General features: G+C 43.3%; 1 protein-coding gene across 3 annotated transcripts in view; it reads left to right on the forward strand.

Annotated features, from left to right (window-relative positions):
• Positions 1–25,800, forward strand: part of BAZ2A (bromodomain adjacent to zinc finger domain 2A) — a 168,272-nt gene that overhangs the window by 78,196 nt on the left and 64,276 nt on the right. For all 3 annotated transcript variants that reach the window (XM_040341034.1, XM_040341033.1, XM_040341032.1), the window contains exons 8-16: positions 160–268; positions 2,957–3,058; positions 7,983–8,190; positions 8,315–8,376; positions 11,491–11,535; positions 12,141–12,425; positions 12,541–12,795; positions 12,903–13,117; positions 23,415–23,489. In XM_040341034.1, coding sequence (XP_040196968.1) covers positions 160–268; positions 2,957–3,058; positions 7,983–8,190; positions 8,315–8,376; positions 11,491–11,535; positions 12,141–12,425; positions 12,541–12,795; positions 12,903–13,117; positions 23,415–23,489 — 1,356 coding nt within the window. The remainder of the gene's footprint in view (positions 1–159; positions 269–2,956; positions 3,059–7,982; positions 8,191–8,314; positions 8,377–11,490; positions 11,536–12,140; positions 12,426–12,540; positions 12,796–12,902; positions 13,118–23,414; positions 23,490–25,800) is intronic.

The raw sequence follows: 25,800 nt of genomic DNA on the forward strand, positions 1-25,800 counted from the left end.
CAGTTGCTTCTCTAACTTGCAATTGGAACATTACAAATATAAACTAGCGAAATTGAATTACAATTGGAGGAGCTATAATGTATTTAGGCTGTATTTTAATATTGTTGTGCAGTTTGTGCTCTCTTCAAAATTGGTGAACCTGCTATTTTCTCTGTATAGATGGAAGCGTGAAGTTCGGATAAGGAAAGGTAGCCATCGCTGGCAGGGGGAGACCTGGTATTATGCTCCTTGTGGTAAAAGAATGAAACAGTTTCCTGAAGTCATTAAGGTGAGTGTGATCTTCTTTGTTTGATCCTAATCATTAACCGTCTTACAATGGAAATATACAGTATAATAGTTGGACTGTGACTATGCACCTTGAGTAAAAATTTGCAATTGTGATCTCTAAAGAATACAGGCAGTCGGGATATACAGTATCTCACAAAAGCGAGTACACCCCTCACATTTTTTGAATATTTTATTCTCTTCATGTGTCAACACTGAAGAATTACACTTTGCTACAATGTAAAGTAGTGAGTGTACAGCTTGTTTAACAGTGTAAATTTGCTGTCCCCTTAAAATAACTCAACACACAGCCATTAATGTCTAAACCACTGGCAACAAAAGTGAGTACAGCCCAAGTGAAAATGTCCAAATTGGGCCCAAAATGTAAATATTTTGTGTGGCCACCATTCTTTTCCATCACTGCCTTAACCCTCTTGGGCATGGAGTTCACCAGAGCTTCACAGGTTGCAGCTGGAGTCCTTTTTCTACTCCTGACGACATCATGGAGCTGGTGGTTGTTAGAGACCTTGCGCTCCTCCACCTGCCATTTGAGAATGCCCCACAGTTGCTCAATAGGGTTTAGGACTGGAGACATGCTTGGCCAGTCAATCACCTTTACCCTCAGCTTCTTTAGCAAAGCAGTGGTCGACTTTGAGGTGTGTTTGGTGTCGTTATGTTGGCATGCTGCCCTGCGGCCCAGTCTCCGAAGGGAGGGGATCTTGCTCTGCTTCAGTATGTCACAGTACATGTTGGCATTCGTGGTTCCCATAATGGACTGTAGCTCCCTAGTGCCGGCAGCACTCATGCAGCCCCAGGCGATGACCCTTCCACCACCATGCTTGACTGTAGGCAAGACACACTTGTATTTATACTCCTCACCTGGTTGCCGCTACACACGCTTGACACCATCTGAAACAAATAAATGTATCTTCAAACTACAGGACATGGTTCCAGTAATCCATGTGCTTAATCTGCTTGTCTTCAGCAAACTGTGGGCTTTCTTGTGCATTATCTTTAGAAGAGGCTTCCTTCTAGGACGACAGCCATGCAGACCAATTTGATGCAGTGTGCGGCGTATGGTCTGAGCACTGACAGGCTGAACCCAAACCCCTTCAACCTCTGCAACAATGCTGGCAGCACTTGTATGTCTATTTCCCAAAGACAACCCCTGGATATGACGCTGAGCATGTGCACTCAACTTGTCCCGTTAAGCCGCTGAATGGTCTTGGCCACTGTGCTGCAGCTCAGTTTCAGGGTCTTGGCAATCTTCTTATAGCCTAGGCCGTCTTTATGTAGAGCAAATCTTTTTTCCAGATCCTCTGAGTTCTTTGCCATGATGTGCCATGTTGAACTTCCAGTGACCAGTATGAGAGAGTGAGAGCGATGACACCAAATTTCACAAACCTGATGCCTTGTAACACTAACAAGTCGCATGACACCGGGGAGGGAAATGGCTAATTGGGCCCAATTTGGAAATTTTTCACTTAGGGGTGTACTCCCTTTTGTTGCCAGTGGTTTAGACATTAATGGCTGTGTGTTGAGTTATTTTGAGGGGACAGCAAATTTACACTGTTATACAAGCTGTACACTCACTACTTTACACTGAAGAAATGACAATTTGCTACAATGTAGTCACAGATATACCGTATTTATCGGCGCATAACACGCTCCCTAACTTTAAGAGTGAAGTTTCAGGGGAAAAAAACTTTACACAGCCCCCTGCGTATAACACGCAGCACAGTTTACCCCCTATTTTCAGGGTAAAAAAGTGAGTGTTATACGCCAATAAATACAGTAATAAATTTACAAAAATGTGAGGGGTGTACTCGCTTTTGTGAGCTACTGTATGAATTGCATGATTTTATTTTTTTTCCTTCTTGGACAAATCCACATATTTAGGAATATTTAGGAGGAGGAATCATCAAATTGCAAGTTTTCCATATTTGACCAATATGATGACTCTTGGTTTTCTAATCCTAAGGCTCTATTCATACCAATGCGTTTTTGTCATGCTTGTCGCAGAAGTGCAGGACATTTATTTTAACATGGGTCCCTATGGAACATGTTCACATCAATGCATTTTTGTGCCTCTGCATTTTTGGAAAGGGCCAGGGACTTCTTTAAATGCAGAATGGTGCTTCCTTGCTTTTTTTTTTTTTCAATAGATTTAAATGGAGAAGCTGCAGATAAGCATGCATTGTGTTTTTTACCGTTCTGCCCCCCCCCAAAAAAAAGGAGAAAGCGCAGTAAAAAGCACTTGCAGAAACCCTCAAAGGTAACGAGCATAGGTGTGAATCGAGGCTAAGTGAGCACCTCATAATGACTCTCGTCGTGTGCTTGCTTACCTGTTCATTGCTTTGTGAAAACAGATGTTAAAGTGAATGCCTTGTGAAAAGAATACAAGATGTTTTGTGCATGTATGAAGTGAAGAACAAGCAATTCACTGCACTAGAGTCGACAGTTTGAGCATCCAAAACTCGCAGCTTATGCTGGTATCGGGCCGAATAAAACGGAATATGTTTTAGCCACCATCCGGCAGTCATAGGAGCACAAATGTCTCAAAGATTCAGCAATGTTATGATGTACAGTGTATATAGTCCTTATCTGTTTATGCAATGGAATTGGTCTACATTATCATGCATTTTTTACCTATGTTTTTCTTTCTGTATGTTTCCATTCTGCTGCTGTGCAGTATCTCTCTAAGAAAGCTGGCCCCTACGTCCGAAGAGAGCACTTTAGTTTCAGTCCCCGGATGCCTGTTGGAGACTTCTATGAAGAGCGACACACTCAAGAAGTGAGTTTTTCTCTCGCAGGATAGTTTTTAAATTTACTAATTGTGGACCAAATTTGCTCTGGATCATGATTGGATACTAAGCCGTGGGCAAAATGAATGCAACTGCACTTGCAAAGTGCATAGTCTTTGCCTGGGCACATTTATCTGTAGTGTTTACTTATCTCCCTCCAAAGCCATGTTTTTCTGCTGCTCCATTCCTATGTTATCAGCATAGTTCTCGAAAAAATTTTGTGTCGGGAGGGAACTTGGAGATGAGCAGAGAGCTGGTCTATTTAGACTGCAGCTCTGCAAGTTTCGTTCCTCTGCCTATGTGGAGTGGGGGTGTGTGCCCTTTCCTCCAATCGGCTCACACACAAAGTATGCTCAGACTCCTCACCCACTGCTGAAACGGGAAAAAAGATGTGTAACGTGATGTGCACTTTCTAAAGAACGTAGCTGAAGTCATTTACTTGACTGGGTATAGGAGAGGGTTTACATCCACTTTAATCTAAGGACACTTGCCTGTCCAGAGATGTCGGCACCCGACTCCGATTCGTCAATTTGGCTTCAGCGCCGTTATTCTAAGTAAGGGAAAACGGCAATAAAGACTTCAGGCTTCACAGCTGGTTTCCTACTGCGCATGCACAAGTCACGCTGCATCTTCTGAATTGTCACACCGTATTCTGGGACCTGGGTGTGTGTCTCCCAGAAGGCAGGGAAAGAGGAGGGGCCAGAAATGCGCGTATCTTGCCTGCTGATTGGCATGATTTGCATTTAATTTTTTCCCAAAAAGTGAACTTATCCTTTTTTTAAAGTGATTGTAAAGGCTTTATTAAAAAAAAAAAAAAAAATATATATATATATATATATATATATATATATATATATATATATATATATAGCGCGGCCCCCAACCTCCTTTTATGGAACCTCCTCTTTCCCTGCAAGCCATCTGTTACTCCTCTTCTGTGTGCTCCCCCCCATAGCAAACTTGCAGGCTTATTCCTGAACTGGACTGTGTGAATCCATAGACACACATGGTGTGGCTTGGCCCTGCCTCCCACTCCCTCCTCACAAGATTTATTTGACAACAGCGGGAGCACTGCTACCTCTGTGTCATGTGAGGAGAGGAACAGAGATCAGTGCCGCTGCAGACAGGCACAGCGTTACTCGGATACATATATAGGGAGGTGAGGTGGCAATACAAGTACTGAGACATCTTTTACCTTAACCTCAATGTGACTGCGCTATAGCCGAACGAGGGATACAGTGTGGCCACACTTTGCCCGGTAAGGCATGTGGTTAATACAGGGAATGCATGATGATAAAAGTCTTGCCTTTTTAGAACCACTTTAAAATGTCAACCAGACTTGAATAAAATCCCAGGTGCAACCGGTTTCATTACATTTTGTACTGTATTTTTTACAAAACTAAAACATTCACAGTTAATTTGTGTGTGTGGTGTTTTAGATTCTACTGCTTTGAATTTTCTTGTCACTATGGTTGAAAATTACCTTTTGACCCCGCAAATTAGACCATCAAACGTTTCGGAAACAAGTTTTCGAAATTCTACTGGTGTATGGCCAACCTAACTTCAACATAGAAAAATAAAGTCTGTGCTGTATGGCTGAGTTGTGTAAATCTTAAGACTGGATGGAAAGAAATGTAGAAGTTTTGTAGAGTAAACCTGCTCCCATGCATGTTTCATCTGTGCATTTAGCTGTTTTTAAAGTAAACACTTAGTGGTTGTTAAGCCACTGTATACTTTTCATACAGTCCTCTGTGTTTCCTAATGGTGTGTGTGTGTTTTATAAAAAAATGAAAGACTGTTGTGCCGATTTTTAGACAAAACTGTAATATAATGTATGCTGGCCATTCAAAAACAATGTCTAACTTTAACTTAAAAAAAAAAAGAACATTTGTTAGAAATGTTTAATTTTTTTTTTTTCCTAGTCGTTAGTTGGGTCAAGTCGACGTTCATTTTCTACCACTTTTTGATCATTTTTAACATTAACGGAATGTTAAAAGCAAGTGAAATGTTCAAACTAATTCTTTCAGCGATGACATTTTTAATACGTGTATGGCCAGTATAAGGCTGGATTCACACCTATGCATTTTTTGTGCTTTTTGCATTTTTCAGATTTGCACTACAGTCCATTTAAAATGGTTTCCTATTTAACACGTTCTGTAGTTGCAAATGTGCAGAATGCAAAAAGCACTAAAAATGCTTATGTGTGAATCCAGCCTTGGTTCACACCTAATGCAGTTTGCTTTTGATCTGTTTCTACAGTGCCTTTTGCACACACGATTTTGCATTTTTTTGTTTTATCGCCTGTAAAAATGGGGTTAAAAAAAAATAGAATTGGCCCTTTTATCGCTACTAATAAGGGGTTCATTCATACTGTGGAACAGTGAAAGTAATAAAATGTGTTTTGAGAGATCTCCTATTCTAAATTAAACAGAACACAAATAATAACTTTATAGGCACTAAATTCAGTGGTTACGATATTATAGACCTCTCTGATACAGATATCTCAAATATTGGACCATCCAATTGTTTCACTGAAAACATTACTTGTGAATCTGCTACAACCAAATCTTCCAGTAGACTCTGGCCTCTGTTACAGCAAATCTGCCTTCATTGAGGATGTAAGGGAGATTGGCTGTAACACAAGGTGGCATTTATTGAAGATTTTTATTTGGGTGGAGCGGGTTCATAAATATTTTGAGTAAAACCATTGAATAGACGAATATAGTTTGAGAGATCTGTATCACAGAGAACTAGATGATAATATTCCACCCCAAGTTAAAAATTTTAACGCAAAAGCAGCTGAATTTGGTGCATATATTCTTATTTAAAAACATTTGAATATATTTTAAGACCCTGGAAGCTTGCCTTAAGCCGTTCATCTGGGGTACCGCCAGACACAAACTCCCGTGGCACAGGCTGAAGAACCCGACTGACCTCGCTGGACTGATGCTCCCTGACTTAAATTGCCTATTATCTGGCTGCTCAGCTGTCAGATATTTCACATAGATAAAGTGGACAGGGACAGGTTCCTCCGTTTTCTCTGCCCTACTTGGGCGCAGCCGACGGAGGACTCACTAGCGGCGATAGCGGATGGGGCGGGAGAAGCGGGGTCTTTGACGGACCACCGATAACTATTATACTACTACAGAAAGGTATGGAGCGTGACTTCGGACAGGCTCCGTATTACATTTCCATATGGCTATACCTCCTTGTGGCATAACACAGCCCTGCCCGAGTTCAATCTCATCCGTGACAGTGAGGTGTGGAGCTCAAGGAGGATATACTACCTGTCCCACGTCATCCGGGATGGGGAACTAAAGTCCTTTAGTGTCCTTCAAACTGAATTTGACCTACCTGACCATATGTTTTACAGATATGTTCAACTACGCCATGCCTTTCGCACCCAATATCCCCAAGATGACCTCTCCCTAGCAGACAATCCCTTAATAGCAGCAATTAAATTCCCTGACCCCAAGAAATTGATCTCCCAATTTCACACTATGTTAACACTCCCGAAGGCAACCTTGTTAGCCTACGCTTTAAAATCGAGATGGGAGGTGGGCCCTCTGGAGGACGATGAGTGGAGCGATGCCCTGGACACTTGCAAATTAGTATTCCCTAAACTCTCGGATCGCCTCACGCAAACCTTTATTATTCATAGGGCTTATCTCGCACAACTCAGAGAATCTAGGTACAAGAGTGACCACCCTGCTACCTGTCCAATGTGTGGCCAAGCTCTAGGCACCTTTTTCCACTTACTATGGCAATGTACCAAGATTCAGACATTCTGGGAACAGGTGGTGAGGTTCCTGCATGACACAATGGGATCCCCATTACCCTCCAGCCAAAGCCGTGCCTACTGGGCATTTTTCTGGACGCGGAACTCAATACATTTCTTAGAGTGTTTCATGCAGAAAAACTTTGAGTGAGTAACTTGTATAGCGCAACAAATGCGAACTTAATCGCCTCAAGGCGCTTAGCATCCAGTGTCGTACAGGTCCTTCAGAAAAGGTGGGTCTTTAATTTTTTCCTAAAAGCATGATGGTTTTCTTCCAAGCGGATGGTAGTGGGTAGAGCATTCCAGAGCCGTAGTCCTTGGACTGCAAATCTACGTTCTCCCTTAGATTTGTAGTGGGATTTAGGGATTTGGAGAAGGTTTTGGTTGGTTGACCAGAGCAGCCCGGAAGGTTATAGCCAGGGTCTGGATGAGACCAGTTCCTCCAGAATTCTCTCACTGGATAGCAGAGGTCAACAATGTGTTGCCATACAAGAAATTAGTGTATTCACATAGGGGTTGTCCATCTAAGTACGACAAGATCTGGGGTAAATGGCTTAAAACAACTGCATATAAAAGGGGCTGATCACGGCCTCGCCCGTGGTCCCCTGGGTAGTCTTTCGGGGGTGATGGGTACCGGGGGATTGGGGTGGCCGCCGCAGTGCAACATGTTTATTCTTTGAATCGACTATGAGTTGTACCGGTATATCTGTTTCACAACTTTATCTGCACAGACAAGAGATGATTCCGGATGTATATCTTGTGAGATGCCACTCAATGCTTGTTGTGATAATTTACTGTATGTGTTTTCTCCTTATTCTTTAGCTCAATAAAAGCTTTTGATTAAAAAAACAAAAAAACATTTGAATATGCATGCACTAGTGTAGCACTAGTTTCTAGTATAACAACTGTAAGTGCAGGCTAGCTTAGGTTTATTAGAGATTGGGCAGCACAAAATAAAATAAAACTAGATTTACACTAGTGTAACCTGCCTATTTCTTCTTGCTGCTCCTTAGTCGCTAGTATTTGCCATAATTTTGTTACTGCTTATCCTTGAGTGGTGTGAAAACCTAGAGTAGTCCTGATATTTGTACATTTATTTTGTTGCTGAGGGCACTTTTATTTTTTTTCCCCTCCAGGGCCTGCAGTGGATTTTACTAAAGTCTGAAGAAATCCCCTCTCGTATTTTGGCAATCACAGGGAAGAGGGGGCGCCCTCGTAATTTAGAAAAAGCTAAAGCCAAGGAGAATAAAGTCAAGAGAGGTAGAGGACGACCTCCAAAAGTAAAAATGATAGATTTGCTTAACAAGGCTGATGCCAAACTTTTAAGGAAGTTGGAAAATCAAGGTATAAAATATTTTTTTTGTTTTATATGTGTAATGCTTAATTAACTTTTTTGTTTAAAATTATCTTGTGTTCTGTTTTCTGTGCATTTATTTAACTTTTTTTTTTTTATCATTATTTTCTATAGATATAGTTAGTGATGTAGAAAAAGTGCAGCTAAGCAAACTAAGAAAGAAGATGAGAAGAAAGGTATGTCTTACATATTTTATTTAATATTGCTTGATGGTCTTTTAGTGTAAGGATACATGGATACATCCTGCGTGTGAGAGAGGGTGTGTGGGTTTTTGTTTTGTGTACTTGTTGAAAGAAAGTAATTGCATTATTGAAACATGGATTATTTGTACAGCCAGGCAATTGCCATGTTTAGAAGAGATCAAATGTGGCAGCCTCCACACTTTTCGAGACTTTTGTTTTTTATAATAGGCTCACTAGCATTTTTAATTAACTTGGGCTGAGGACCGTGACAGAATGACTGTCTTGTGAGCCCAAATTATGCTGCTGGGACCTTTTGCAGTACAGTTGAGGCCTGTGCTAACCATCAGCCATCAATAATTTACCACTATGTATACACCCACATGTTTTGCTCTATAGTCTCATGGGCTGCTCTGATGTGATGGGGAGGAAATTCTCTGCATAGAAACTCACTGAAAACTGAGCATGTGCAGAGTTGCCACCACAGCTGCAAAATCCCTAGCTGAGTTGGGGATGTGGACAGAAGGGTGAGGTAAAGATCAGCAGGATCAACCAGTTAGTCACCATCAGATTCGTTTTCTGTATTCTGCAAAATGAGTGAGTATGAACAGCATGTAATGCACCATTTTTTGATAGTTTTTTATGATGTGGGTTTATTGACCCTTTAAACATTCCCCAACTCTCCCACCTTTCGTAAATGGATTACGTTTTTCTATAGTACTCTATTAGTGGTGGTCAAGCGTAACGGCATGGTTTCCGAACTTTTCCCAGTAGCCAGGGGTACATGTCAGGGCTGTCCGCTATATCCAGGCTTTTTTGCCTTTCTGATAGAACCTGGCAGTCTTGTGTCAGGTGTCTTCTGGGGGCGAAGGGGATCCAGGTGGGTGTGTTTGGATGAGTTAATGGCATTATATGCCGATTTGATATGGCACTCTTCTTGGGGGACTATGAGGAGTCTTTGTCCGTCGCATTATCCAAATTAGACACATTTTTTGGGTCTCAAAGTTAACTGGGGCAAGTCACAAATTCTGCCGTTTTTGAAGGTTCCGTCTCTGACCCTGAGGACCCCAGCGGGTTGCCCACTTCAGTGGGTGATTAAGGTGAAATATTTGGGCTTACCCATATCAGTCTATATCAGGCTTTATCCCCCGAAACGTTAATCCAATACTACGTACCCTTAAACACTGTATGCAAGCCTGGTGTAACCTGACACTTTCTCTGATCGGGAAAATGTAATTTGTTAAAAAAAATTCTCCCCCTATTTATATATCTTCAGGAACTTAGCGGTTTGGATCCCCAAGACTATTTTTGAGGCCATAGAGTTGTTTCATAGAGTAGATTTCCTTTAGGGTGGGGGCGCACCTCGTCATAGATTACAAGTGCTGCGGGAGCCCTGGAAAGAAGGGGGGGGGTACCCAATTGGTCTTTGCAAACAGGTGGTTGACACAGCCTGATGATGCATCAGTGTCACTGGGGGCCGCTGTTGTAGGATGCTATGAGGCATTGTCACATTTTGTGTTCCGTGGGACCAGGGCCCCTTATCCCCTCACAGGCTCTGTGCAATCTGTCATTGGAGCATGGGAAATGACCAGGAGAGCTAAAATCAACACAGGGTGGTGTCTCCGTATACGCTATTGTGGCATAATCCCCAGCTGCCTCAGTTGTTCTCCTTTCCTGACCCAATGATTTGGGCGAGATATGGGATAAAGACAGTGGGCTCGTAGTTGGAAATGGGGTGCTGTTGACATTTGAGGTGCTTACACGCAAATATCCGCTCCCTAACGCACTCATTTCGCTACTTCTATTTCTGACATGCTTTTTCTGCCCAATTTGGTTATTCCAACCTAGGTGTGCGGAATCCTTGCTTGGTGATAAAGACCTTCCTAAAGCCCTAAAGTGTTATTTATAAACAATTATTCATTGATGATACTAAGGTTTTGACCTCTTTTCGTGCTGCATGGTTGTGAAACTTCCTTCAGCTTGATAGTGATGACTGGGATGACGTATGGAACTCTACCTTTTCTAGACCGGTGTCATCACGGGATCATGTGATGCAATTCAAATTTCTCAATAGAATTTATTACTTTAGCTAAACTTGCGAGTGTTGTTTCAGCACATCCCTCGAACTGTTGGTGTGATGCCCCTGGGTTGGATTTTTTTGCAAATTTTCTGACATTGCATGCCCATTCAACAGTTCTGGGTGGAGGTTATGAACTCTGTTAAGTCTGTTATGACAATTAACATAAGACCACCTATTGCAGGCTATTTCTTAGGCCTGGTAGACCTGTTGGCACTTAAAAAGGTGATTCGTACACTACATACCCTGCTCCTGTACTATGCACTAAAATAATTTGTCATGAAAGAAACCGGTGGCCCCTTCCACTGTGACATGGATGGTGTTAATACATAGCTTTGTACAGCGGTAAAGTATTTATCTCTGAGGTGTACCATCTAAATTTGAAAAGGTGTGGGGCGGTTGGATAAATGATAATTCTACAGCTTCAGACTAATTGTATACATAGGTTAAAGGTTCATATTGTGGGCAAGATATGGAGTATATGCAGGCCTTGGTGAGCACCTGGCTCGATCACTTTTGGTATTGCTGGGGGGGGGGGGGGGGGGGGATGTGATTTGACTTTGTAAGTGCTTAATATGTGCTCTTTATTTTACCTATTCACGTGAAGATTGTCATAATTCTGGTCTGGGAGCTGCATTATTCACTGGTGCTGATGCATTGTAGTGCTGAATGTTGAATTTTTTTAAGTAAAAAGAAAAAACAAACAAAAAAAAACATTCACCAACTCTATCCAAAACTATAAGTAACGGTTTTGAATTTGCATGCAAAAGTGGAACTTCTGCTTTAAGGTATCCTGAGAGGCGACTCCTCGCCCTCCCTGCGATCTTCTAGGACATGTCACAGGACCCAGAAGATTTCCCGGCCACTCGGGACACTCAGCGCGCACCCGGCTGTGAAGCCGCAAGCTATCACAGCCAGGTGCCCACACTCGCAATGCTGGTGCCGTGGACAAATGGTTACATTTTCACATGTATGTTTATTTCACATGTTTGTGTGTAATTTGTTTTTAATGTGATTATTTGTCTGTATTTAAGGCCAGAAATCAGGAAGCTAAACAAGAGGCCGCAAAGAAACTTAGAGTGAGTAACTAAAACCAATGATGGTCTACAGCTTTCTATTCATGAGCAAACATTTATAGCAAGAGTTCTTGTTTATAGAATCTCAGTATGACAGTGAGTATCGCCATATTTAAAGCAAGATGGGTTCACAAAGTTTTTATACTAATCTGATCAGCACAGGGTCACTTGTTTGTATAGCATGCTCGCTAAAAGAAGACCCCCTGTAGTTGCCAACACCTGTGCTTCCTAGAATGGGGAAGCATGCAACCGCCTCCCAGAATTCAGTGCTTGGCCAAAATGTCCAGATCTGAACACTATTGTGTGGCGCAGTACAGTTATTAGCCCTATGTAAGTAATGAATTACCTTTTACACAGGGTTTGTCTCCCAAAGAAATGGAGTGAGGAAAATGTGGTGTTCAGTTGTAAAACAAAGGAATACCTGACCTTGTTTGAAGTGTGATGAGGAAGGATTGTCTTGCTCTAAATTTACTTTAGCATTAATCTATTTGTAGATACCCAGTATAGTGGCATGAGGAGGATGTATGCAAGCCCTTGATTCCACTCTGGTTATATAATCCGTTGGTGACTACAGTCTGTATATTTTGGTTCTTTTCTGTTTTTGTTAGTTAAGGGAAAAGAAGGAGAAAGAAAAGGAAGAGCGAGAAAAAGAGAGAATAAAGGAAGCTGAGCAAATTGCGGAGAGGAAAGCCAAAGAGGCAGAGCAGTTTGCTGAGAAGAGGAGAGTAAGTAGAAGACAAAGGGAAAAAAATTCTCCTGTTGTCCATAAACCGAACAAGCCTGACAGGAAGCAGCTTGCCCTACAACGCCGCCTAGAAGAACGCAAGCGCCAGCAGTTTATGTTGGAGGAATTGAAGAAACCAACAGAAGATATGTGTTTAACTGATCATCAGGTATTTAAAACTGTAGAGATTAACACTGCAACATAATATGCATAGCTTGTTGGTGTATAAAATGGCTATCTAAGAACATCTTTTTTTTTTTTTTTTTTTTTTTTTTTCTTGTAAGCCTTTGCCAGATTTTCCTTGTGTCCCAGGATTGGTTTTGCCCAGCTGTGCCTTCTCGGATTGCATAATGACCTTGGAGTTTCTGTATGCATATGGAAAAGTATTTGGATTAAATGAAGCAAAGGATATACCAAGCCTGTATACGCTGCAGGAGGGACTTTTTAATGTGGGAGACAGCCAGGGCGTGTTGCAGGATCTTCTAGTAAAATTATTGCGGACAGCTTTATTCGATCCTGGACTTCCATCATTCTGTCAGGTATCTGTGCATAGCAGCTGCTCTATGTTTTGTGTTTTGTTTTGTTTTGTTTGGTTTGGGTATGAGGATGAGGGGTAATAACTGACTGATTTTTTTTCCCCCCTTAGTACCTAAAAATTTTAGGAGAGAAAATTTCTGAAATCAATCTGACAAGGGAAAACGTTTCTGAAGTTCTGCGGATCTTTCTTGAGGCATATGGTGGTGACATTGAGCTGTGTGAAAGTCTTCGCGCACATCCATTTCAGGCCCATCATCCGCACATCAAAGCTGCAGTGCTTGCTTTTATTATGAATGAGCTCAATGGGAGCACCCGCATTATCAGGTAAACTACTTGGTTTGGTTTTAATACTTCTTAAAGTGAACTTGTTATAATGCTATGTGGATAATTTAAAAGAAAAAGGGCTGCAATACCTTTTGCTGGAGAAATTCTGTTCCATGTCTTCATCATACCCTGACTTGACTATTTCATAACGGCCATCTCTATGACCTACTGAAACTGGTCCAATCCATCCATCCTAATTGCAGGTGGAAGAGGATGGGGGTCGGTTGTGGTGGGGAGAGGGAATAAGTTGGCATGAAGAGGCAGCAGTGGGGGAGTTCTAGGCAAGGCTGTGATAACAGGGTGTAGGCACAGTGATGACAGGGAGAGTGCTAGTGTGGTGAGGGATACACCGTTACTCTTGGCTAGCAGCAGAGATTATGTAGAGGAAGGGGGTATATACAGCGCCTTGAAATTTTTCACATTTTGTCATGTTACAACTAAAACTGGATTTGTTTTATTGGGATTTAATGTGATAGACCAACACAGAGTGGCACATAATTGTAAAATGGAAGGAAAATGATAAATGGTTTTCCATATTTTTTACAGATATCTGAAAAGTGTGACTTGCATTTATATTCAGCCCCATTTCCCCTGCTACCCCTGAATAAATTCTAGCAGAACCAATTGCCTTCAGAAGTTACCTAATTAGTAAATGGAGTCTACCTGTGTGTAATTTAATCTTAATATAAATACAGCTGTTCTGCAATGCCCTCAGAGGTTTGTTAGAGAAATTTAGTCAACAAACGGCATCATGAAGGCCAAAAAACACACCAGACAGGTCAGGGATAAAGTTGTGGAGAAGTTTTAAAATGGGGTTAGGTTATTTAAAAAAAAAAAAAAAAAAAAAGCTTTGAACATCTCACGGAGCACTGTTCAATCTATCATCTGAAAATGGAAATAGTGTGGCACAACTGCAAACCTACCAAGACATTGCCGTTCACCTAAACTTGACAGGCCAGACAAGGAGATCATTAGTCGGAGAAGCAGCCAAGAGGCCCATGGTAACTCTGGAGGAGCTGCAGAGATCCACAGCTAAGGTGGGAGAATCTGTCCACAGGACAACTATTAGTCGTGCATTCCACAAATTTGGCCTTTATGGAAGAGTGGCAAGAAGAAATTCATTGTTGAAAGAAAGTCATAAGAAGTCTTATTTGCAGTTTGTGAGAAGCCATGTGAGGGACACGGCAAACATGTGGAAGGTGCTCTGGTCAGATGAGACCCAACTTTAACTTTTTGGCCTAAAAGTTAAAATGCTGTGTGTGGTGGAAAACTAACACTGCACATCACCCTGAACACACCATCCCCACCGTGAAACATGGTGGTGGAGGCAGCATCATATTGTGAGGCTGCTTTCTTCAGTAGGGACAGGGAAACTGGTCAGAGTTGATGGAAAGATGAATGGAGCCAAATACGGGGCAATCTTAGAAGAAAACCTGTTGGAGACTAGAAAAGACTTGAGCGGAGGTTCACCTTGCAGCAGGACAGCACCTAAACATACAGCCAGAGCTACAATGGAATGGTTTAGATCAAAGCATATTCATGTGTTAGAATAGCCCAGTCAAAGTCCAGACCTAAATCCAATTGAGAATCTGTGGCGAGACTTGAAAAGTGCTGTTCCCAGACACTCTCTATTCAATCTGACAGAGCTTGAGCTATTTTGCAAAAAATAGGCAAAAATGTCACTCGCTGTACAAAGCTGGTAGAGACATCCCCAAAAAGACTTGCAGCTGTTATTGCAGCAAAAGATGGTTCTACTACATAGAATTGACTCAGTGGGGCTGAATACAAATGCACACCACACTTTGCTCACATATTAATTTGTAAGAAAATCTGAAAATATAATTGTCCTTCCATTTTACAACTATGTGCTACTTTGTGGTGTTCCATTACATAAAATGTATGTTTTTAGTTGCAACATGTCAAAATGTGGAAAATTTCAAGGGGTCTGATTTTTTTTCTTTTTAAGGCAGTGTAAGTATTTAGGCCGAAAATTAAAGTGCCTGTGTGAGCTGCAGCAGAAGCTGGATGGTAGAAAGTTGGCGTGTGCTGATGTCAAGAAATTAGAAGGCCAAATTCCACTGGTGCAAGGACTACTCTGGATATGCTTCCCACTGGGTATGGTTCTTGTAGATGGTGTTGGTCTACATTTAATTGTTGATGCTACTGCAACATGGGTGGTGGTGTCTTTGGGGTAAGCAATATTTGGCACATGCAGGGTAGCATTACAATGTTAACCCTTCATTACTTCAATAGAATACATGACATTTATTGACCGTATTGCTGAACTGTTCTAACCTGGAGCAAGCTTTCACAGATACGATCATTGACTGGCACAGAAGTCTCCCGTCACTAATAAACTATTTGTGCCTTATACACATCACATGATCTACTGAAGAGAGGCACAAATACATTATTGGTTACTTTCTGTGCCGTCTTCTGATATTGCAAGTATGTGTGAAGATCACTGCATGTTCTGCTGTACACGCCAAAGAAAAACCATATACTGTACAGTATATCCACATATTTGAGACCTTGGCTCCTCCCTTCTGTAGGAAACACCGCGCCAGCCTCCTATAAATTTCCTCCTTCCCTGCTGGCTCCTCAGTTATTTGTGTTTCCTCCAGAGGGGAGACACCGTTGGGAACCAGCTAGGAGAGCCGAGGGAGGCTCAGGCAGACAGTCCGGAAAGGGAGCAGGGGCTCTTGGGACAAGCCAGCTCACTAGCCTGGATGAGATTGCCGCCCTCACATCCCTGAGTGCAGGTGTAGGTCGGAGGGGCTCCGTTTGTAGCCTAGAGTGCGGTGGAGAGGAGTGCACAGCCAGCGTCCCATGCCCAAAGTAGCGTGTGTGGCGGCGGCAGGAGGAATAGGGATTCCAGAGCGCAGCCACGCCGGGTATCTGGACCGCTCGGAGCCGACGGCGGGTGACATGTCCAGCAAACGGGGGGCGTGCACTTCCGGGTTCGCGGGTTCCGGCCGCAAATTTCAAAAACAGAGCAAGGCAAAGTCTGGAGGGAGCTGCAATCGCTGTAGAGACAGCAGAAGCAGCGCTGGTGACACGGACATGTCGGGGACAGAAGGAAGAGATACTGCTCCAGCAGAGACCAGCTCCAGCCATACCAAGGTAAGGGGAACCTAGGGTGGATCTCCCCTATCCTAAAACCTACCACCCCTTCCGCCCCAGGGAAAAAAGGGAGGGGGAGGTGTATCAAGCTCTGTGTCACGGGGCCCCTAGTGAGGCAAGCCCACATGAAGGCACTGCGCACCTGCCGTGGACAGGAGGAAGGTCACGATACTAACTGTGGGGTACATTTTTTTTTTTCCCCCTTATGTCTTTCAGAAAACTGACAAAGATAGGCCCTCTCACAGCCCAAAGAGGAAGTGTCCATCCTGCAAAGTCACACTTAGGGATTCATGGAAGAAAGCTATTTGTAGTGATTGTATTAGCAAGCTAGTACAGGAACCTACTGTGGAACAGAGTGACCTAGCATCATCTGTTAAAGAATTATCTAACACTTTTTTGAATCTTTTTAAAACATTTTTTGAAGGTTTTCAGATCCCGCAGCTTCAGTCAGCTTCTCCTCCTGTACAGGCAGCAGTTATAATACCAGAATTAAGACCTTCCACCAGGCCCTTCAGTAGCTCCTAGAGAGGAGGCAGAAGAGGAACCTGACAGCGCAGTGTCCGGTTCCCAAGAGTCAGAGGAGGAGGCTCAGGAAGGCGATTCCAGGAAGCCATCCCGTTTTAAACTCTCATTAGAGGATGTAGATCACCTCTTGGGAGCCATATATACCACTCTGGGTATACAGACAGAGAAAAAAACCCTAACCTTGCATGACCAGATGTATGAGGGTTTGGGAGAACAGGAAAAGAGGAATTTTCCAGTCCACGAAGTACTAATAGAAGCAATCAAGAATGTCAGGAACTGGAAATAAAAGCATTTTTTTTCTCTAAAGCTTTAAATAGACTATTTCCATTCTCAGATGACCCATCCTCAATATGGAACAAAACTCCAAAGCTAGATGCTGCCTTCTCACAGGTATCAAGGCACACGGATCTAGCATTTGAGGATATGGGCATCTTATGCGAAGGATGGACTCATTGTTAAAAAAATCATGGGACTCCACACTGGGAAGTTTAAAACCAGCGATGGCAGTCACGGTGGTGGCCAGAAATATGGAGTTCTGGTTAAACCAGATCCAGGCACACATTGAGTAAGGAACTGCGAAAAAGCAAATCCTATCCTGTCCCACACTGCTGCGGGCATAGCCTATATCGCAGATGCCTCAGCTGAACTCGTACGGATGGCATCTAGATCATCCGCACTAGCCAACTCCACAAGACGGGCTATATGGTTAAAGACATGGCAGGGGGACTGCGTGTCTAAAACCAAATTATGTGGCATCCCATTTACAGGGGACTTTGGGCCAGGATTGGAGAAGGTGCTAGATCGTACAGCGGATAAAAAGAAAGCATTTCCGCTGAAACGCAAAGCACCTTGGAGTCAGCCACAACAGAACAAAAAGAGGCAAAAAAGTACAACTTGGGTCCCAAAATGTCCCGGTTTTTCAACACCCAAGGCAGATAACCAGAAAAAACCTTGGGTCCAGAAGAGGAAAGGCAAAGGAGCGATTTTTTTTTTTTTTTCTCGTCATTTGAGCAAACCTAAGACAAAAAAATGACAAGTTGGTCACAGTAGGAGGAAGACTGGGGGCCTTCCTCCCGCAGTGGAAAAAGATAACCTCCAATCACTTTATTTTGAGAACAATAAGGGATGGTTATCACCTGGAGTTCTCAAAACCACCCCCAAACAAATTCTATTTAACCAAACTTCCAAAAAACAGAGGGAAAGTCGAAGGGTTAATGAGAGCCTTAGAGGAGCTCAAGAAACCGGAAGTAATCGCAGAGGTGCCCAAGGAAGAAAGAGGACAAGGGTTTTACTCCTACATATTCGGAGTACAAAAACCCACGTGGAAGGACACACCAATCCTAAAACTCGAACCCCTGAATGTGTCAAAACCTACAAGAGATTCAGGATGGACTTAATATATTCAGTCAAGGCCTTACTACCCCCAAACTGTTTTCTAGTCTCCCTAGACTTAACGGACGCATACCTGCACGTCCCAATACACAAAGAGTGTCAAAAGTTTCTAAGGTTAACGATGGAAACGGGGGGAAAAAAAACCCATACACCTACAATTCCGAGCCCTACCCTTCGGCCTCTCCTCTTCACCCAGGATCTTCACAAAGATTCTGGCGGAAGCCCTGGCACCCTTGCGAGTCCAAGGCATATCCATCATCGCCTATTTAGACGATCTACTTCTGTTTGCAGAATCTCCAGAAAGGTTACAAAAAACCTTGATCACGCAGGCGTTTCTAAAAAGTCTCGGTTGGCTAATAAATATAGAGAAATCCAACCTGCAGCCGACTCAACAGATAACATACTTGGGATATGTGTTCGATTCGGTCCAACAAAAGATATTCCTGCCCAAGGGGAAAATAGAAAAGATCCACAGAGAAGTAAGTGCAATACAGGCAAACTTACCATGCACCATCAGAAAGGTGATATCAACACTGGGGTTATTAACGTCTGCAATCCCAGCTGTACAATAGGCAGCCCTACATTTTCGACCACTGCAAATGTTCCTATTAAAAGTTTGGGATCACAGGAAGGAGTCCTTGGGCACTCAGGTTCTTATACCAGCAAAGGTAAAAAAGAACCCTATGGTGGTGGAGGACATTAGAAAATGTAACCATGGGTCGGCTGTGGACATTTCCCAGATCCTTACCACGGACGCAAGTGGCATAGGATGGGGGAGCACATTTAGGCTCCCAGATAGCAAAAGGAAGAAAGGATGAGATCATCCAACTGGAAGGAATTGAAAGCAGTAGGGCTTGCACTCCAATCCTTCCAGAGGGAGGTAAAAGGACAGCATTTGCAGATCAGGTCCGACAACGCATCAGTCATTGCCTACCTAAACAAACAGGGAGGAACAAGAAGTGGAACCCTGTGGGCACTGGCAGAGAAAATCCTGAAATGGGGAGAGGAAAACGTACTCTCTATCAGCAGTCCACCTAAAAGGTCATCTAAACGGAGTGGCAGATTTTCTCAGCAGGAGACAAGTGTAGGAAGGCGACTGGGCGTTAAACCAAGAGGTGTTCAAACAAATTACACAAAGATGGAGAACACCTCAGGTAGATTTATTCGATTTAGATTTATTCGCCTCAAGAGAGAACAAAAAAGTCAGAGCATTATTTTCCCTGAAAAGAGAAGACTGAGCGTTCGCGGTGGATGCGCTAGCACAGAGGTGGACATTCAAAATGTGTTTATGCCTTTCCTCCACCAGTACTGATACCAGCAGTTATAAGAAAACTCTGCATAGAGAACACAACTTTGATTCTCATAGCACCTCACTGGCCCAGAAGACCGTGGTTCTCTATGCTGAAAGAACGCGCTATAGAGCCCCCTCTGGTTACTTCCAGTCCAGGAAGATCTACTCTCCCAGGGCCCAATATACTGCCCCCAAGTGAAAAGGTGGAACTTGGCGGTCTGGTGTCTGAGGAGCAGCTGCTGAAGGCAAAAGGGTTCTCGAGCCGCCTAATCGCGACTCTGCTAAAGAGCAAGAATGTGGAGACACGTAAGATTTATATGAAAATGTGGAAGTGCTTTAACAATTGGTACACGGAAAACACCTTCAACACAGAGTTCAGTGGCCGTCCTAGTGTTTCTACAGAGTGGTGTAGAGAAAGGGCTAAGCCTTAGCACTTTACAGAGTCAAGTGTTGGCACTTTCATCAGTTTTTCAAGACAAAAGATTAGCATCTGACCCATGGATAATCGGGCTCTTCAGATCCCTGAGCAGACAAAGACCTATACAAAATAGTCTTTCCAAAGTGGGACCTGTCACTAGTGCTGCAAACTTTGACAGCAGATCCCTTTGAACCACTAGAGAATTGCAACCTAAAAACACTGACGCTAAAAGCAGTCTTCCTGGTAGCAATCGCCACAGCAAAGAGGGTTTGTGAGATAGAGGCCTTCTCTATCAAGCCCCCCTTTTGTCAGATCTTTGCAGATCGCATAATTTTTAAGATGGACCCGGGTTTCCTGCCGAAAGTAATCTCGAGGTTCCATAGGCAACAAGAGGTCGTGTTACCTTCATTCTGTTCGAACCCTTCTAAAGAACAAGAAGTGAAGTTTTATAATTTAGACATCAGGAGATGCGCCTCGCATTATTTAGAGGTAACAAAGACACTAAGGAAGACGGATTCCTTATTTTATTTTACATTCTGGAGCTAGGAAAGGGCACAGAGCCACTAGACGCACCATAGCGAGATGGCTAAGAGAAGCCATTGAACAGGTTATCGGAGCGCATTCCACAAGATCTATGGCAGCCTCACAGGCAGAAAGAGCTGGAGCAACGCCGGAACAGATTTGTAAAGTGGCGACATGGTCCAGCTTTGCCACCTTCGTAAGACACTATAGGGTGGATCTTTGGTCAGCTAAAGATCCGGCCTTTGGACGTAAGGTCTTACAAGCTGTGGTCTCGCCCGAAGGGTAAGTGCTCGGTTATCCTCTCAGGTGGCTGTCCTCAAAGACGATTAGGGGAAAAACAAAGTTACTTACTGGTAACGTTCTTTCCCGGAGTCTTTCAGGACAGCCGGGTACCCACCCAAATGTGTATTAAAACATGAGATTTCCTCTAGCATGGTGGACCATAACACAAAACACGTGTTGTGATGTGCTACAGTGCAGGTTTGTGTGCATCTTCTGTGCTTTGGGGTGTAATTTTAAATGCATGTCAAAGCATAGAATGTGTATGTTGCCATTTGGTAAGGTGACTTGCGTTAAAATGCACAATACCACAATGCATTGGTCTGAAGTGGGCATAAAGGCTTATCATACTTTGAGATAACTGAATTCTAAGGGCCACCTTCCCATGCTAAATCCCAAATTTTCTCAAAAATTCTTGCGATGAGGATGGAAAGAGTGATACAGGAGATGGTGCATACGGACCAAGTGGGGTTTATTACAGGCAGGGAAGGAAGGGACAATGGGATCAGAACCCTATTGGTGATAGAGGAGATCAGAAAAAGTGGAGCCCCGGGACTACTCCTATCTATAGATGCCGAAAAGGCCTTTGATAGGGTAGACTGGGGCTTCATGCAACATACTTTAGAATCAATGGGCTTCGGCCCTAGAATGAGAGGTTGGGTAAGATCTTTATATAACAGACCCACAGCGAGAGTCAAAGTCAATGGGACTTTATCAGAGTCATTCGAAATTAAAAACGGTACCCGACAGGGATGCCCCTTGTCACCAATGTTATTTACGTTGGCATTAGAACCCCTGTTAAGATCTATAAGGCAAAATTTGGATATTAAGGGGTTAACACTAGGGGGCGAGGAACATAAATTTGCTGCTTACGCAGACGACATATTATTCTACGTAATGAACCCTAGGACTACGTTGCCTAAATTGATGGAAACAATTAAAGAGTATGGTAAAATATCTAATTTCAAGATCAACCCCGCTAAATCGGAAATATTGGGCATTAACATTCAAAAAAAAAGATAGAAGCGCCTTACAATAAGACTTTAAGTTTGCCTGGAAAAATGAATTAAAATACTTGGGAATTAAGCTAGCAATCTCTATAGAAAGTCTATATAAGATGAATTTTTTGGCACTGTTAAAGCGGGGGTTCACCCTTAGAGGGCACTTTTCCCCCTTCGCTTCCTGCTCGTTATTACTAGGGGAATCGGCAATTTATTTTAAAATAGGTGCAGTACTTACCCGTTTACGAGACGCATCCTCTCCGTCGCTTCCGGGTATGGGCTTCGGGAATGGGCGGTCCTTCTTGATTGACAGGTTTCCGAGAGGCTTCCGACGGTCGCATCCATCGCGTCACGATTTTCCGAAAGAAGCCGAACGTCGGTGCGCAGGCGCAGTATAGAGCCGCACCGACGTTCGGCTTCTTTCGGCTACGGGTGACGCGATGGATGCGACCGTCGGAAGCCTCTCGGAAGAATGTCAATCAAGAAGGAACGCCCGCTCCCGAAGACCCATACCCGGAAGCGACGGAAGAAGATACAGCTCGAAAACGGGTAAGTACTGCACCTATTTTAATATAAATAGCCGATTCCCCTAGACCGAACGAGCAGGAAGCTAAGGGGAGATTTTTTTTTTTTTTTTTTTTAAATGGGTGAACTCCCGCTTTAAGTGAGGTTCAAACGGAATTAAATAGAATCGCACCAGGGCAATTGTCCTGGAGTGGAAGAATAAACATTTATAAAATGACTATCTTACCGAAGATACTCTATAAAATGCAGATGCTCCCAATACCAATTTCCCCAAATCTATTTTAAAAAATTACAATCAATGTTCGTAAAATTCATCTGGAGAGGGAAAAAACCATGCGTTAAATTTAGTACACTGATTAAAGATAAATCACAAGGAGGGTTAGGGGCACCGGATTTAAGAAAATATCATTATGCGACAGTAATAACACGTCTTACGGAATGGGCCAAATATAACACAGAAAAAAGGTGGGTACATTTAGAAATCACGATGAGTAAATTAGTATTGGGAAAATTAATTTGGGTTCCGGCACAGTATGGAGGAATTAATGTAGAAACTCACTATATCACGAGATATGCTTTAAATCTTTGGGATCAAATGCACAAAAAAAATAGATGGGGGGGGGAAAAAAAAATAAAAAATCTCATTGCACTTACCTTAGATAGGTGGGTGATGTGGTCTAGGAGCCGACACATTATCAGGTGGTGTTGAGTCAGAGAAGCCTTTCTGCAGGTTGCAAAAATATATATTTTTTTTTTCTTTTTCTTTTTTTCATTTGTGAATATGAAGAACTCTGTATCCATGGCACTCTGCACCCTAACATTCCATAGCAATGCCAACCCCTGCTGCGTTCTCGATTCTGAACCTCTTACCTTCCAGCACTCTTGACACTACAAAAACACCCCAGACACTGCTACTTTCTGCCAGCCAGCATCTCCACCGCAATGCAAATCGGCCAATGAATACTCCACTGTTGCTCACTCTTTCCCTGCTCCCCTTTTTTATAATTGCAGGGACATGCATAGAGAATGTGAGGCTGAGCCTGGAGTCCCTGGGCTCTGCTCACTATGTAATAAACAGCATATTAATGTTCTGCCCATTAATGATGAAAAAGTCTAAAATGTGTATATAAAGCAGAGCTTTCACTGTACACTTTATACTATTAGTATACTACTGCAACCTACCTTTTGATGTTGAACTTAAACGATTTTCTTAATTTACAGTGAAATCGATAAAACTCTGGACAACATGTCAAACTACAGAAAAAATAAGTGGATAATCGAGGGTAAACTGCGCAGGTAAACTTGCAGCATCATTTGTGCACTTTTATATTCAGGATGCTGTCTTCCAGCATTCTGAAAATACAGTTAACAGCAGGCAGCGAGAATGGTAGCAATATTTGACCAATAAAATAATGCAAAAATAACAATGGCTATTTTGATATGCCTTAATTGAGCTAGTGATACAGGGTGTTGTGGCAAATGATAAACACTGCAAGCTAGATAGAGGGTGGTCTGTCTTGTTGAGATTAGTTGTTGTAGTGTTTTGTTTTAAAGCAGAACTTTCATATAAGGAAGCTGTTGCGCCTGCCAAGGATATGTATTTTTAACCATTCAGTCCTGAGACTTGCCTAGCCCCATTATGCAAAACCTACGAGTAGATGATACCCTTTAGAGTTTGATCAAATTATGTGAAAAGACCTGCGTTGTACTGCAATTGAAAAACACAAGTCCGTTTTTGTATGTGCTCTGTTCACATCGCAATGGAGCGAAGAGGTGTGGGAAAATTCAGCATTATGGATTTTTATGCACCTTATTGATGCTCTCCTGAATTCTCCATGCTCCGTTTTAACAATTCATAGAAATTAATTAAAATGTATGGCTTCTTTATGGGACCGTGAAGAAGCGGGTCATGACACCAGTATATTTACATGCAGCAACCCTGACTGGCTTCTAAATCCCACACACATGTGTGGGATTTATCCTGTGCCTGCATGGAGCTTTAGAAAATTCTTGTAATTTTTTATTTTTTTTGTCTCTTAAACATTGTTTGAAAACCTAATTGTTTCTATTAGACCCCTTACACACTGGAGGTATTTCTCTTATCGTCCATGGACAGACACGGCTCCTTAAATCTTGACAAGTGGGTTATGTTCCCTGTTTACAGGAAAGGACTAGGCAGAAACATGTTAGATAATTAAATACATGTTGCATTAACAGAGTTGAACAGCCCCGTCCAGGGGGCGGTCCCTCCAGACATAACCCTCCTCACTGCAGCATGCAGCCTCAGTTTCGTTCTGCCTAGCACAGGAGGACGTATGGCTCCCTTTGGGCCCAGCGCCCGGAGGGAAAGATTTTTTTTTTATTTTGTCTTTTTGCCCCTTATCAACTTTCGGCTGAGAGACAGGCTGGATATTATAGATCCTTGTAGTCTTCTCAGTTTGGCCAGCGAGCGTGAGCACACCTTTGCAAAGAGGCTGGGTCTGCTACGACATGCCCCATGATTCCTGGAGTGGCCAGTGAGCTTTTGCTTCAAGGTCCGCGCATGAATGGGCTGTGGTGTTGTCTCACTCACAGTGGACCGGCCGACGGCTACCTCCATTGCGGTTGTACGCCTGTCTGGAATGCGTCAGCGAGTTGTCGTGTGGACGAGTAAGTACAGTCCCTCCCTCTTAGGGGGGGGTGGTACGGCTGAGCATTCCTGGGGTTTGGGCATCCTCCCTTCCCTGCTCCCTTTTTCCCTCTGCGGTTTTACATTGCTGTCGGGGGGGGGGGGGTCACTCACGGAGTGAGCATTTTGCACCAGACCAGCTGATCCAGGGCCTCATATAGGTCTGTTTCAGAATGGGTTTTATGCACACGGTGGTGTAGTGGTTAACTCCATTACTTGGCAGCAAGTGAGTCATTGGTTCGAATCGGACACTGACACCAATCTGCCTGGAGCTTGCATTGTGTCTGCGTGGGTCTCCTCCGGGTACTCCGGTTTCCTCCAAGGGCATGTGTGCATACAACTACATAATATTCATACACACTACGTGTGTGTATTATTTATGGGCAACCCTCCCAGGCCGTCAAAGGCCCAGCTGGGGTCTAATCCGTCCCTGGGTGAGTAAGCCGATCACACTGGCACCCAAATCCTGCCACTATCTAGACTTCCCTCCCTGTCTCTAGGTGGGAGGGGGGCAGCTTGCAGGTTCACAATTCGGTGAAACCTCCCTGCTCTCCGACCAGTGGGTCTGCTAGGTGGTCTCTTAGGAGTACTGGATAGGGTTTCCTTCTATCTATAGAACAAAGTTCTTTCCTCGTGTCTTCCTCTCCCTGCCCGTCGGTCTGCCTTGGGCAGTGTGGGACTTGCTAAGCTGCAGGGTAATTTTACCTTTTCTTGCAGGACGAGAGTTTTGGGGTTTTCTATGGGCCTCAGGCCCTGAATACCTTTTTGTGAACGTCCGGTAGTTCCGCATGGAGTCCACTCGTTTGGTAGCTGTGCTCCATCCGGGGGATGTCCTGGCGTCCTCGGACATCAGGGACGCATACATGCATGTCCCGTTTTGCGCATGTCGGTGTTCTTTCTGTGCTTCATGGTGAGAGAGGGTCTCTCAGCCTGTGGCCC

The sequence above is a fragment of the Rana temporaria genome, chromosome 2, assembly GCF_905171775.1.
Source record: "Rana temporaria chromosome 2, aRanTem1.1, whole genome shotgun sequence".
In the NCBI taxonomy this organism is placed as follows: domain Eukaryota; kingdom Metazoa; phylum Chordata; class Amphibia; order Anura; family Ranidae; genus Rana; species Rana temporaria.